This window comes from Stegostoma tigrinum, chromosome 37, assembly GCF_030684315.1.
Source record: "Stegostoma tigrinum isolate sSteTig4 chromosome 37, sSteTig4.hap1, whole genome shotgun sequence".
Lineage (NCBI taxonomy): Eukaryota > Metazoa > Chordata > Chondrichthyes > Orectolobiformes > Stegostomatidae > Stegostoma > Stegostoma tigrinum.
Genome location: NC_081390.1, coordinates 11,372,669 through 11,388,906, shown reverse-complemented (window position 1 = coordinate 11,388,906; position 16,238 = coordinate 11,372,669). Strand labels below are relative to the sequence as shown.

Sequence of the window (16,238 nt, the reverse complement as noted above, 5' to 3'; positions counted from 1 at the left end):
TGTGGAAGACTCTTGATTTTGGAATGTGAAGAATATTTAACACATTAAGTTTGTTTCTTAATATTATTTTTAAATTGTTTCTTCCATTGTGATGTTTCATTCGAGTTTTGCTTAAGACTCAAAATGAATGCAACGTTGTCTAGAGAAGATTCCAAAACAGATCTTTGAACATACTGTGAATTGCATCCCACCAACCTGAAACATCTCTTTACTCCTACAAATGAATTCTTGAAATTACTTTAATTCGGCAGTGAATTCTCCTAATATTTGTTTCAATCTGAATGAATCAGAAGACATGTTCCTAAACTCAAACATGGCTGACAAAGATGGCCACCATAGCCAGAGAATGTGGAGATAGCCCCTGTGACATCAGGCAGCCACGACTGGATGCCAATTACCTGTACATGCGGGCACATGCACAAGTGGCATCACATGTGGGGCTAGTTACAGTGAATGATTCTCCATCACATTGCACCATCTGCTGTGACTAAAGTTCAACCAAACGCTGAACAATTTTCTATCCAAACACTGAATGATTATCCAGGAGTGATGTGACTTGTAACTGAGGGCACAATGGCAACTGGGGAAGTATGGAACTGCTGAACTTAAAGGGCTTTTGAGACAGTCATTTCGAAGCACATTTCCATGAGGGACAGCTGTGCTCAGCTCCCCTTCCCAGAATACTGCCCTCTATGCTCTATCTTGTTCTGTGTTTGGTAGAAAAGATTCCAGTTGCTTAGTCATCCAATCCATAGACAGTACAACACTGGTGTCTCAGGTGCTACATCTCACCTATGGTGGTGCCTTTCCTGTGCTCATAAGTTTGCCTCTGCTCTGTCCTGTGAACGTATGGGCAGTGCTATCTTTGAGAAGGGCAGCTGCACCACTGTATTTCTGTGCAAATTCATTGTGCCACCCGGGGGTGGCACTGACAATAATCATGACCATCTCAAATGCTAACTACAGTGCTGCGCACGGCGTGTAAAATACTAAGCACAATGAAATATACAATGATGCAGAGAAAACCAGTGCAGTGGGCATGTAATGTAAAATACAAAGAACATTGCTCTACACTACATTCTGTCAAATGCCAAACTCTGTGCTGGATACAATGTTGTAACAGTTCCTGTGTAAAATGCTGTATGCTTCCACTTTGGCCTTGAATTATCTGTAATGTTGATATAATCTCACACCACTTAGCAGAGTAACAATAGTGTGTGTTTAGACTCTGTCGTCTAACACTGCTGTTTTCTTTTCAATTACACGGCATGGAATGTGTTTTCAGCACAGGAGCTGTAGCTGACATAATATGAATGAAGTGCAGCCAAATCCATTATACTAGTGCGACTGGAGAGTGGCTAATGTTGTGCCTTTGTTGAAGAAAGGATGTAAGGAGAATCCTGGGAACTGTAGACCTGACTTCAGTGGTGGATAAGTTGTTGGAAGTGATTCTGAAAGATGATGAATGACAGGAGTCTTTTCCCTTGGGTGGGGGTATTTCAAGACTAGCTGGCATATTTTTAAGATGAGAGGAGAAATATTTAAACAAGACACGAGGGTCAATTTTCTTTTTACACAGATAGTGGCTTGTATGTTGAAGGAAATTATAGAGGAAGTGGTGGATGTGGTTACAGTTGCATGAATAAGAAGTGTTTGGAGCATTACGGGCCAAGAGCAGGCAGCTAGGACTAGTTTAGTTTTGGATTATGGTTAGCATGGACTGGTTGGACCGAAGGGTCTGTTTCCGCGCCATCTGACTCTATGACTCAGACCCTCTCTTGAGCTGGGAATGCATCAAACAATTGGCTTCAAGTTTGCTCTGTAGCATGGCAAGGGATCTCATTCACACTAAGGTTGATGCACCAAGAATTAAAATTCTGTGGTGTTTAAACTATTTTATCCTTTTAATATTGGCACCGTTATGCTCCCCGAGCACCAACAATCTTTTCACATCAAATCAGAAACTGCTATTAATTTAAAGCATTTTGGGATTTTCAATTGGCTCTGTTTAATACCTTTGGCTGGGAAAGAGTTAAAGAAAGTAATTGACCTGTGAAATCTTATCAAATCTTGTTTGCGTAAAAGATCAATGGGATTCAACAGTGAGAAACTCAACTGGCAAAGAGGACAAGGTTTAAGTGGCTTGTAAACATTATTTGGACCTGAACACTAGATTCTTTAACTGATTACAAATTTACTCTTAAATAAAAACAATTTACTCATCCTTCACATTCCTTATTGTAAGAGGAGACAGATATGGGAGCTGTAGTGTCAATGATAGCTCTTGGATGGGCCAAATGGCCTAATCCAGCTCATAAGTCATATTTACCTGTGCTTCTATTTAATGCAAAAGCTGATTGAAGAGCTGTTTGATATTGAGAGGTTAGCTGATCCAATAAGAGCTACACTTAAGATGATAGAAATGTCAAGTCCATGCTGGAAATCCCTCTGTGTGTCACCTCAGCAAATTTTTCGATTAGTGAAAGAGTTTACTTGTTAGTTGAGGAGTTTCGATGCATTAAATCTAAATCCAAATCCCTAAAGTAAACATCATTACTTTTTTATACTTAAATATGTCATTTCTATTGTGAGCGTATGTGAGGGCTGCTTCTGCTTTGGGAATACTATGCTGTCCACCCACTAGGGGTACTATTTAACACTTTTCCATATGACCACATTGTAAGATCAGCTTTGCATTCAGCTAAGTGAACGGCAACAGGTTTTGGTAAACATAACATTGTACATGGGAAAGGTAGGTGAGGGGATGTCTGAGATATCACATCAGGTCCACATTCCATCTCATTCTGACATGAGCACGACATTACAAAAGACATATAATCACCATATTCACAGTATTCCTTTGGACTGAAATCCCAGATCACAAGCATATTTATTTTGTCTGTGATGATTGAGGCTTGGACACTCAGTTTGGTTTCACTATGAAGGACCAGGATTCTACACATTCAGCAAAAATCCTGTAGAATTGTGACGGAAGACTTGATCTGATCAGCAGTTGAGTACAATTTCCCATGTCGATAGTGACTCACATCATGCCTCCTCTGTACTTCAGAATCAGAGGCAAGGGCAAGCTTGTTATTGGATATACAACCTGCCTCTCACCTCCAACAACTCTCCTACATTTATATTGTTTCACATTAATTTGTTGACACAACTGTGAGAACTAATTTTCTGATCCTTGTCATAAGGTCCCTATTATTACGATTATAGGTATTTTTGCTACAAGGTGTGTTTTGTTAATGTGCATTGCCTGTAATGCAATTGGTGAATAGTGGATGCTGTTTGGATAACATGCACTTTCCGCTATACAGTATAGCGATTTCCCGATAACATGATTTTCTATAGTGTGAGGTTCCTCAAGAATGCAACTAACGTGTTTTAGAGAGCTACCTGTACTCCTGCATCCTTGCTGCTGAAATATGTTGAAATCTAGACTTGTTGCACTTTGGTCTACTTTACCTCATTCTTTCTCAGGGCCTCAGTACTCTGGAACTCTTTAAACTTACAGATGAGCTCTCTTCTTGATTAATCTCAAGTATTGTCCTGCTGTGTTACCCTCAGCGATGTTCACACTTTGGTTTATAGCCCTTTATTTCTCAACAAAAAATAAAGCCCTGCTGTATGATGTTGAATTTTCATTCTTTCTAGGTTTCAAGAGAAATGTAGAATGGGTGGAGTGCCAGCCTGCGTGGAGCAAGCAAAAATAATTTTCTTTTCTCTCAATTTCACTAAATGATCAAAGTCAGTTAAGGAAGCACCCATAGAGTCAGATGAACACAGCAGGCCAAGAAGCATTAGAGGAGCAGGAAGGCTGACATTTCAGGCCTAGACCCTTCTTCATTTCTGAAGAAGGGTCTAGGCCTGAAACGTCAGCCTTCCTGCTCCTCTAATGCTGCTTGGCCTGCTCTGTTCATCCACATCTAAACCTTGTTATCTCAGATTCTCCAGCATCTGCAGTTCCTATTATCTCTCACCCACAGAGTCATAGAGGTTTACAGCATGCACACAGGCTCCTTAGTCCCACGTGTCCATGCCACCCAGTTTTCACACAAGTCCTGTTTGACTGCATTTGGTCCATATCTCTCTGTACCTAAGCCATTCGTGTACCTGTCCAAATGTTTCTGAAATGACGAAATTGTACTCACTCCATCATTACCATTGGCAGCATGTTTCAGACACTCACCACCCTCTCTTGTGAAAAAAATTGTCTGCCTGGACCTAAACCATTTTTGAATTGCATCAACAGTACTCAGAAAATTAAATTGTACCATTTTTGTCTTTTTGTTCTGCTGAATAAATAGCCAACTTTAAACTAAATTTCCACATTTTCTTTTGTTCACAGCTCAAACAAATAAGTTTTAATGGACTGAATGGCTAAAACCTAGTCCTGCTCGTTGCTTGAACAATTTGATTAAGCAGTGACCTTGAATTCTACCTCAACTACCTGTGTCCTAACATCTTTAATTATCAGCCGTTTTGGGCTAGCACAAACAAGAGAGACTCCAGGGTTTCATGCAGTCATTGGATTTCAGACATATTTCTATGCTCCATGCCCTATTGTCCCACATAACTGCATGTTACCTCTGTCACTGCAAAATAAGATCAAGACTTTCAATTGTGGACCTGCAATATTCCATGTTAAAAGTTAAACTCAAGAACATTTCAACATTTCTAGTGGGTCCCAATGGGATATGTTCACATTTGCAAGCGGATCCCACATAAAATTGCTGTTGAAAATCCACTTCTACTTTCACCTTATTAATAAATTTACATACGAAAAAATGAGGAAGAGTAGTTTTAGAACTGACAGCAAGTTAAGAGCTATCCTTGCAATATTTCTAAATATTACAAACTCCCACGGGGCATTGTGTAACTGTGGGTTTAATGATTTCAATGCAGAACCTTGAATGCACTACTCAGTAAATGAGGGGTGTCTGGCACTCAGTCTCAACAGATGCAGGGTAGCCTATAGCTATTGACAATTGTTGTGTAGTTTAAGTTGATTTCACATACCTGCAGCAGTTACAATCCCCAGGATTCTGCAAATGCGGTCCAGCACTCCCCAAAATCTTGTTGTAGCCATGCGGATCAATTTCTTACCAATTGGTCCAGGAAGCTCTTAAAAATCAGACAGATAACATTATTCTTCATTCCTGTAACTGCAAGTTGAGCAGATATCTCCACAGAAAGTTAACAAGAGTGCCATTCACCTTTAAAAGCAGATTTCTTCACCAAGCTATTTTGATGGATTCTGACTTGGCCCTCTGCCTTGATCTCTACTCTGTGTTTTGCAAACAAGGAGACTTGAGCAGTTTACCCTTCAGACGATGGATATTGCCACTCCTAACCAGTTAGCACAGCGACAACCTAGCCAAGGTTACAGTGACTGTGCTTTACTGCTTGTTTTCTAAAATCCAATTTGTTTAATCATTACCTAAAACATCATGCAAGTAGGGTTAATGACTCCTTGCAGCAAATCACCTCTCCTTTGCACATTCAGACTACAGCCAGTGAATAAAATCTTTCATCAATTGTTGACCAGGCTTCAAAGATTAAATTCTTACTAGTCAGGATCACAAGAGGATTTACATGCTGAACAATCCCTTGGGTTGTTTTTATTACTTCATGTTTTGGTTTTGTGATACAGAAGGCATACGTTTAGGTCATGTGTCAATCAGAAATGCTTCTGACAGTAACCACAAGTAGTTTTCACCCTCTTGTTCATTAACTCAGTCTTGCATTACTTGGTGCAATTTTACTAACTTGACGTTTGGACTGGCGCATCAAGCTGTTAGTCTGTCACCGTGTTTTGCCTTGTTATATCTTTCCCCACTGTTATGGCCCTTAACAGAACAAATTAGTAGCTGTTTCCAAAATGGTGAGGCTAAAGAAAAGAGGAAAGAAAAGTAGATGATAAATATGGACTGTTACTTGTTAAGTCTCAACAACTGACTAAAAAGCCTTGGACCTTAGTTTGACAGAAAGTCACTTATAAATGAGCCTGGATGCTTTAAATTGGCAGCCAAAGTCACATGACTTGAAAGTAGTCAAGCTTACTGTAAATTTACAAAAGAATGTCTAAATACCTTGGAAAAAAACTGGCTGTTTCCTTGAAACTCCGCACCACAACCTGCAAAGATTATCAAAGAATAATTATTTGATCATTAGAATTCATTACACGGATTATACATGAAATGTTCAAGTATTTTGAGGAATAGACTCCTCAAACATGGGCATTGTCAAAATAAAGGCTATCCTCCAAAACCTGTTATGTAGAGACAAGTTTTGAAGCTTTCCTTTATCTGCAGTTAAGAATAACTGGGGAACTCTGATGCCAGCACATCAAAACTCTATGTTGAAAGTAGAATGTCTCCATTATGGAACAACGAGCTGTATTTACACATTGAAACCCTGCCCCATGAGAAGCCAGCATTATTAGCTTGTGGTTTTGCTATGGAAAGAAATTACATCCAGACATGTCACAAAGGCTGTATCAGTGATAATGGGAACTGCAGATGCTGGAGAATCCAAGATAATAAAGTGTGGAGCTGGATGAACACAGCAGGCCCAGCAGCATCTCAGGAGCACAAAAGCTGACGTAGAAGGGATGAAGGGTCTAGGCCCGAAACGTCAGCTTTTATGGTCCTGAGATGCTGCTTGGCCTGCTGTGTTCATCCAGCTCCACACTTTATTATCTTATTTCACAAAGGCTGACAGAATTGTGTAATAGCATCCCTCTGACTCGACAGTTCTCAAGTTAGGACACCATCTCTGTTAGAAGTTTGAATGTATTATAGAATTGAGAATTTAGAAGTAAAAATTACTTCAAGTGCCATGGCACTCATTCCAAAAAAGGACAGATTTCACAAGTAAGGACTGTCAGCTAAAGAACAATCAACTTTGCTGCACACATCAGAACGTTAAAATCAACATCAAATTCTATAATCCCTTCATTTAAAAGCTGCAACTTTTCCAATTCTACCTCCTTCACCCTAAATCTTGTTTTGTCTGCTTGAATATTTGTGCATATACATGTGGTGTTAGACTCAGGGTATGTTTTACCTTTATAACATTGTTTACAATTTTTATTGAGTGGCACAGAGTCATACAACGTGGAAACAGACTCTTCAGTCCAACTTACCCACGCCAAACAAGTTTTCCAAACTAAACCAGTCCCATTTGCCTGCGTTTAGCTCATATCCCTCTAAACCGTTCTTCTTCATGTATCTATCCAAATGTCTTTTAAGTGTTGTACCTGTCTCTATCATTTCCTCGAGCAGTTCATTCCATATATGCACCACCCTCTGTGTGAAAAGAAATTGCCCCTCAGGTCCATTTTAAATCTTTCCCCTGTCACCTGAAACCTGTGCCCTCTAGTTTTGGACTCCCCTACCTTGGGGAAAAGAGCTTGACTATTCACCTTATCTTTGCCTCCCATGATTTTATAAGCCTTTATAATGTCACCCCTCAGCCTTTGATGCTCCAGGGATAAAAGCCCCAGACTATCCAACAACTCCTTATAAGCCAAAACCTCCAGTCCTGGGTGCATCCTTATAAATCTTTTTTTGCACCATTTCCAATTTAGTAACATCCTTCCTGTAGCAGGGTGACGCGAACTGTATGCAATACTCCAAAAGTGGCCTCATCGATGTCCTGTACATCTGCAACATGCTGTCTCAACTCCGATACTCTGACCAATGAAGGCAAACATGCCAAATGCCTTCTTCACTATCCAGTCTACCTGTGACACAACTTTCCAGGAACTATGTACCTGAACCCTTAGGTATCTCTGTTCAACAATGCTAAACTAACTCCTTAATATTGATTAACCCGAGCGATCTGGCAGCCTTGTTTCTTCATAGTTTTACGCATGGTTAAGTATATGTTTGTGTGAAAAACACATCTTTTTAAAAATCAAACTCCGGTATGCTACTCTCAAGAATGGAAAGAAAAGGGTTAATTTTCCTCTCTGCACTTGATTGCAACACAGCGTAGTCTGAGTTTAGATAGAACAATAGAGTTTCAGTGAAGAACAGGCTAGTGATATTTATAAAATATAAAAGGACAAAGAATGGAAGGCAAGGGATGAGTGAGGGGTGATTTATCGTTTCGAATGATGAATGAAGGATAGTTTACAAATCTTGAATGAGTTTGGGCTTTAAAACAGTTAAAAGATATTGAAGCGTTTGGCAGGGAGAAGGAAACCAAGCCTCTCAGAGACAGCAGTCAATAACAGGTGAAATACACAAGTTGCGTTGAAGATGAATGAGATAGGGAATTAAAATTCTGACTGAAGGGCAGTGAGTGAAGCCAACATGCACTTTTCTTTCTATTTTCTGGAACCTGGGCATCATTGGCAAGGTCAGAACGTGCTACCTACCTCTAACTGCCTTTGAGCAGCTAACTTGTTAGGCATTAATGAACAAGAATGAGTTTTACAACTAGCGTTTTATGGGCGCCTTTACCAATGGGTGTTTCCAGATACATTCACTGAATTTAAATTTTACCAGCTGCTGAAATTTGAACCCATGGACTCTAGCAGATGAATCTGTGTCTTCAGAATTCTTGGTCTAGTGACATGCCGAGTAGGTCACCACCTCTCCTAAAGTGGTGCTGGTTGCTGGTTAGATTTTGTGGGCTTGAAGAACTATATATTTGAAACTAACATGACTGACTTTGCCCTTTTAAAGGTGATGGAAATGCCAAGTTTCTAATAAGCAGTGAGAAGTCACGCAATTATAGTCATCCAGGAAATGTGTTTTGAAAGTATGAAGAGTGGAAACAATGGTTAAAAGCAGATTTGGTACTGGGTCAAAGAGCCATTATACAAATAGAACCATACACCAGGCTGATAAATAGTGCCTGGCACAATTTAGGAGGCACAACCGTCTTTTGTTGATCTGTACATATAAATGTATAACTAAAAAGTCTTTATCTTGAGAAATGCTTGCCATTACAAGCGATCCCCAATTTACAAAGGTCTGGCTTATGGATGTTTGTGCTTATGGATGGGATCCTATAATATTATTAGCTTTAAAGATATGACGTGAATGTTTGCACGTCTTATGAACAGTTATTTTATGTTGTGCTGTATTGTGTTCTGACTTCCTTACAAGTTGATGTATGAGCATACTCAAGAATGGAACCCATTTGTAATTTGGAGGTTGCCGTACGTGGCAAAATGGATCAAAAGCACAGAGTCACAGCTGAGGCAAACATCTGACATATGCTTAATTTAAATAACAGGAATCATTTAAATTACTAGCAAAGTGTATTACATCCCTCATGATCTATTTATTATTGTGTTGTCTGATCGAGAAAAATATATTCCTCCTTCATAACAAGAATTTGCATAGAACATAAACTGTGCTGCGTAAATGGCTAATGTTCGATATGTACTACTTTGCTTGAAAGTCAAACAAGACCTGTGTTAAATTAATTGATTTCAATAGGTATTGTGGTCAGTACCTGTAGTTGCTATCCAGAGACTCCAACCCAAAAGTACGTAGCTGCAGATGCTGGGTGATGCTGGGGAGAGATGTAATGCCCCTTTCTAGTTAAACACTCTGTCAAGGCCTACCATCTCCATCAAACTAAAGAAAACCTCATTTGATGAAACACTGTAGAGAAGGCCAATGGATCCAAGTTCAAATATGAGTCAAAATCTCCAATGGGATGTAGTGGAGGATGTCAACTTAAAACATTTCTGAAGAAGGGTCTCGACCCGAAACGTCAACTTTCCTGCTCCTCTGATGATGCTTGGCCTGCTGTGTTCATCCAGCGCTACACCTTCTTATCTCAACTTAAAACTAATTATTTTTCTGCTATTGACGGAAGTATAGAAAATAGGAACAGAAGGCCATTCAGCCCTTTGAGCCTGGTCTGGCATTCAATATGATCATGGCTGATTATCTGACTCAGTCCCCTGTTACTGCTTCATTTCATCCCTTTGATCCCTTCAGATGCAGGAATATATATAACTCCTGATTGAACACAAATTCTAGACTAATGATGATCATGAAGAAATAGAGATGGTCAAGATTCTTGCTTTACATTTGTCACTAGTTCCCTGCAGCCAAAATGTGTAATTCAGAAAAATGATCAGCTCCTCTGTATTGATTCCAGTGCCTCAATTTGTCACAAATTAGAATGGATAGATGTTCCTTTGTCTCAGCAGCTCAAAGCTTTCCATTTTCACATTTAGCTTAAGATTTTACAACCAGAGCATTGATAAGCCTGATGTGTGTTATTCAATAAGGGCAAAAGTGGAATGCTTGAAGAATAGAACAGAAGGGAGAGACTGAGTGATGATGGGTACTGCAGATGCTGAAAAATCCAAGATAACAAAGTGTAGAGCTGGATGAACACAGCAGGCCCAGCAGCATCTCAGGAGCACAAAAGCTGAAGTTTCCGGCCTAGACTGATGAAGGGTCTAGGCCCAAAACATCAGCTTTTGTGCTCCTGAGATGCTGCTTGGCCTGCTGTGTTCATCCAGCTCTACACTTTGTTATCTTAGAAGGGAGAGACTGTTGCTTTCCAGGCCAGGGGTGGAATTTTCCCCTCATTAATGATGCATGAGGGGAAAACTGGTCTGGAGCATTCGCGTGATCCTGTGTGTACTGCAGGTGGTTCGAGTAAAATTAAGCATTGTAACTGAACAGCAGTATAATAGCATCAAATTCCTCTTAAACGCTTATTGTGCATGAATATTCAGTGAGGACACACAAAGGCATTTTGTCCTAGGAGTAGAATGTGACAATAAGCTGGTGAATGATTAATTCATACACTCAGATGGGTGAAGTGTAAAGAATATAAGAATATTTCCTCCACTAATGATTTGCTGTCATACGGGATAGTGTGAGCCTTGGGATATTTAAGTGTTGGCTCAGGGGCACGTATTCTGTGCTTGTATTAGAATAGATTGAGAATGGAGACTGAAAACGTTTATTCCCAGGTCTAAGCTTGCAGTTTACATCTGCCTCCTTCCCTCCGGTCTTGTGCATTCTTTCCCAACCAATCCCCAGCAATGGAAATTGGTTACATAGGCTTTCAACATCAAACATGCCGTTCTATCCAACTGGGTGGTGCCACTGTTAACATCGCAAGGAGTCTTCTCATTCTTACAGTTTCAGCACTGAATATCATCAGAACTCTCTTCTATCCCTTAAGACTGTTCTCCTTGGAGAGAAGGCTGAGAGGAGATTTGATAGAGATTTTCGAAACATCATGTGGGCTGGGCAGAGCCGATAGGGAGAAACTGTTCCCTGTTGTGAAAGAAAGAATGAATAAGAGGGTATAGAGTTAAAGTGATGCGCAAACGAAGTGAAGGTGATATGAGAAAAAAAATCATTTTCACATAATTTCAAGTAATTAGGGTCTGGAATGCACTTCCTGGAAATGTGATGGAGGCAGGTTCAATTGAGGCATTGAAGACAGGCACCGGATGATTATTTGGTTAGAAATGGTGTGCAAGGATAGAGGGTAAAGGTAGGAGATTGGCGCTGGGAGATAGAACTGGTGCAAGCATGATGTGCTGAATGGCCTCCTACTGGTCCATAACAATTCTGTGATTTCTTTTCTCCTCAGATTCTTATCCAGCTTCCCTCTCAAACCCTCAACCTCTTCCTAGTTTCTTAAAATCCTCTCTTTTGACTGACCTTACCAAACTCTGTCTCAATATCGAAAGCAGTGTCATGTTCCTGTGGCAAGGTTCACGGGATTCGAGATGGTACATAAAGTAAAGTCTTTGTTGTGCACGTCCATTATCAAGGGAGGTCTAGTGGCTCATTGGGCTTTGTCCTGTCTCTGAGCCAGAAGGTTCAGGTCCCACTCCAGGATGTACCGGCCACCCAAAGGGAAGTTCATGAACCAGTGCAATAGTTGATAATCAAGCATGTTCATCTTTGCAATATACAGGCAGTAAAAACAGAGAGACATTCTTAGTCAACTATGCTTGTTGAGGAATTGTGATCCTCAGGTTATAACTGTGAACAATACACTTTCTTGAGCTAATTCCACGCAGATGGACATACAGGTAGCCCCGATTTCCTGTTCTCCAGTCATCTAATCAACAACGGCAAGAAAACACTGAATGTAAATTGAGCCTCTGGGGTTTTCTTTATATATAGGCCATATCAAGAGTCTACTTCAGCCTTCTCCAGGTCATCAATGTTCAATGGGTGGGACCTCTGCTGAGAGTTGCCAGGAAAATGCATTTCTCCAGAGATCATTTTTTTCAGCTCATTACCCAGTGGGAAATGTTGGTTATAATTAATGAGAAAAATCAGAGAATGAATATTGTATCAATATTCTGTACATTATCAATTTGGGTGGACCGTGTGTGTATTAGCATTGGCTTCCTAGAGGTCATTTGTAGCAAAGGATTTTGTTCAATTAATCCATTCTATTAGTCCATTCCAAAACACCCCCCATTGTAGGTGGTTTAAAACATTTTACCTATATAATATTAAATGTTTCTATCTTTGAGCAAAAGTATTTGATCCTGCTTTTAGCTTAGTTTGGTGTGGATAACACAGCAATCTGGAAATGATTTTTCTTTCTGATTTTATGAAAGAGCCATAGAGTTGTACAGCACAGAAACAGACCCTTCAGCCCAACTTGTCCATGTGGACTCGATATTCTAAATTAATCTAATCCCATTTACCAGCATTTAACCCATATCTCTCTCACCCCTTTCTATTCATGTACCCATCCAGATGCCTTTTAAATGTTGTCTCCACCACGTCCTCTGGCAGCTCATTCCATGGACACAACACCCTCTGTGTGAAAACATTGCTTCTTAGGTCCCTTCTAAGTCTTTCCCCTTCACCTTGAAACTATGCCTTCTAGACGGTTTATGTTGTCAGTTTGTTTCCAAGAGGATCTTTATATCTTCTTTATTGTCTCAATGAGTTGGCTGTAGAATACTCTCAAGTTACAGAATTGTTGGAAACTGTAACTAACAGCAGTTTGCTGCTATATTGCACTTTCAGTGTAACGCAATGTCCAAAGCATGTCACAGTGTCGCTGACCAACAGAATTTGACCTTCAAGTCACACCAAGGAATCTTAGAGCAGCTGATCAAAAGCTTGATCAAGCTGTAGGCTTTATGAATCACTTTAAAGTACAAAAGGAAGGCATGGAGGTCAAAGGAGGGAATTCTGAGCTCAGGACTCAGGCAGAAGAAATAGCAGGCATCAATAAAACCAGGATTTGTAAGAGGCCATGATTAGCGAAACACAAATGCCCCAGATCATTGTGGATCTGGAGGAGATTACTGAGATAACAAAGAAAACGGCCCTTGACAGATTTGAAAGGATGAGAATTTTAAAATTTATCTGTTTCTTAAGGAGGTGATTCTATTCTTTAGGCAGGGAGTAGATAAAGAACGTCTAGTGGAGAAATTCCCGGGGGACATGCAGCAGCAGTTGTTGCAGTAATTATAAGGAATGATTTAATTTCCTTTATGAAACAGTAAAGAAAAAAAACAATAATGAGCACTACTTGTTGTGAATTATTAAAAATAGAGAAATGTGCTGCATAGCACCATTTCCGACATTGCTGCATTGTGTCTTAAGAGATTGGAATGTGTGGAAAGGAAATGTTGGTGTGCACAAGGCCATTGATAATGGGTGGGACAGGAGTTCCGGCCATCAACCTGTTCGATAATGTTTACAGATCATGCTTCCGATGTTCAGCATTAATTACCTAGAGTCTCCACTAATTCGTCTGAGATATTTCCTACATGTTGAACCTGTAATTACTTTGAAGGCATAGCAAGAGTTATTGAGGTAGCTGGTATAAGTTATGGCAAGAATAACTATTGCTATCTGTAATCATTCAGGTCATCTCACATCAGCCGCCCTGTAAAGGCTTAGCCTTCCAGCTAAAGAAACCTGAATGATGCTCTGAGGAGCAGAATGATGCTCTCCTTACAGCCTGTGGGAGAGATGAGAAGATGAGAAATTATCAGCGGTCATAATCCAATGTTCCTTTTTAAGTTTTTAATGGAAAAAGTTGTATTTTTTTGTATGTGCGTTGGGGGGAGGGATGGTAGGATATAGGTTTTTCCAGTGTAACTGATCATTCCAATAAAGGAACCATGCATTCCTTAGGAATCAAAATATCCCTTCATCTGCAAATATCTAGCTAAATGCAATGAGCCAAATATTCTAGTCAACTAAACTGTATCATATTAACACACAATAAGCTCATGTTTGGAGGACTGAATGCATACTTTCCAATTTTGACTCAATTTGAATATTGTCAAAAATCAAGCATCAAATGATAACTGTACTCAGAACAATCTGTGTTAGCAGATATTATAACCTTAACAATATAACGTGTGCTCCTCCAGCATTCACCTGTCAACGTGAAATTACTCTTATAGAGTCATATAGCATGGAAACAAACCAATCAGTCCATGCTGACCATGTTCCCAAACTAAACTAGTCCCACCTTGCCTGCTCCTGGCCCAAATTCCTGCGGACCTTTCCTACTTAATGTACTTATCCAATTGTCTTTTAAATGTTGTAATTGTACCCACATCGACCACTTCCTCAGGAAGTTCATTGCACGTGCAAACCACCTTCTGTGTAAAGAAATTACCCTTCATGTATTTTTAATCTTCTCTCTGCCACCTTAAAAATGTGTCCCCAGCCTTGAAATCTCCCATTGTAGGGAAAAGATGCCTACCATTAACTCTATCTATATTTCAACCGAGTCATTCACAAGGGCATTGGTCGGTCATTTAAATGGAAATAATGAAGCATAGTTATGAGGAAAAGGCAGGAGATTGGCACCATGTTTGAATGCTGTGAAGGCTGGTGCTAACATGATGGCTGAATGCCCTCCTTTTGTGATGTAGCAATTCCGTGATTTTGTGGTTAAGATTTCGCTCATTCTTTTTGATGGTTGTTTTGACTGAATTTGTGCAGTTTAACTGTCAGATCAGAGGGAGGCACTGAGATAGAATGAGTAAGGTCATTCCGAGCTTTGAAGACAAGGATGAGAATTCCAAATTAAAGTAGCAGAATGGGAGCCAGCATAGGTTGACTAGCAGGCTTATGGACGAAAAGTGAATAAGATTTAGTACGTCTTAGGAAAGCTGTATCCATTCCGGGCTCAACTATCAATCAAGGATATCAGTAACCTAGGAAGGAATGATTTGATTTGTTGATCTGACAACAGTACTTTAGCTGGTGGGATAACTATTCAAAAGATTTCCAAAATTGCACAAATGTTGATATTGCTATGAACTGTGACTAATTAAAAACCTTTAAACTTGGCCTGTGTGCATGTTGTGGCCTCCAATAATAATAAAGCCAGAAGAACTTCATTTTTTTCACAATGACCTTGTCAACCTCCATAATGTGTTCTGAAATGACAAGGAAGATTGCTCTCCATGTGAAAGTGTGATGTGCAATACCTTCCCTTTCCCAAGGCCTCAATCCGATCCAAGTTTAAACGTATTCATATTTCAGCATGAATGTTAGTGGATTGACAGGAATCAATGCTACAAGCCAGTACAGTGCTCAAACCTCTGTGTTACAGAACATTGAGTTTTGAGATTCATCATCATTGGGCTGATGGAGATGACATGTCAGCCCATCAGAAACATCTTGAATTTCTTTGATAACACACGCTGCGTTACCTCTGACTCCAGCATTGGCATTTCTTACTATCTCTGTTGAATTCCTTTGATCTGCTTTTTGTTTTTTTTTCAGAGAATTTCACACCACGTTGCTTAGTTGGCAGATCACAAGGAAGTATTAGACTGGGACTGTAATTAAAACGGCTCAGTTTAATTCAGGAAGTTATTATAGCGAGTGTCTGATCAGCACAAGCCAACTTTCTGGAAAGTTGCACGATCAAGGCAGGATTACTATAATCTCCAGATAATATTATGAATGTGTTTTATCCTTGTGGCACAATCCTTTAAATAATTCCTTCAACAAATCCAATGTATAAAGTATAAAAGTGATGTTGAACAAGCAGTGGTGCAGGTAGAATGAAGGAAAACTTTCGCAGAGCAAGTGCAGATGCCACACGAGCATTTTTGAGGAAGTCTAGCCTTGTTCCGATTGTCAAAAGTTTGAAGCAATGCGCAGAATTTGCTGCAATTTGTCACAGATTTGAAGGCTCATTCAAGAAATGTACCAATCTATTTTGGGATAATATTTAGTGGGTATTTAAGACCCTATTTAAGTGCTTCCTAACAG

The 16,238-nt window shown here is 39.8% G+C and overlaps 1 protein-coding gene across 1 annotated transcript in view; it reads right to left on the bottom strand.

Annotated features, from left to right (window-relative positions):
• Positions 1-5,389, bottom strand: part of tmem72 (transmembrane protein 72) — a 30,550-nt gene extending 25,161 nt beyond the window's left edge. The window contains exons 1-2 of the mRNA XM_048563658.2: positions 5,229-5,389; positions 5,032-5,136 (exon numbers count right to left, since the gene is read on the bottom strand). Of these exons, the coding sequence (XP_048419615.1) occupies positions 5,032-5,101 (70 nt within the window). The 5' untranslated portion in view covers positions 5,102-5,136; positions 5,229-5,389. The remainder of the gene's footprint in view (positions 1-5,031; positions 5,137-5,228) is intronic.
• Between the last annotated feature and the right edge of the window lie 10,849 nt (positions 5,390-16,238).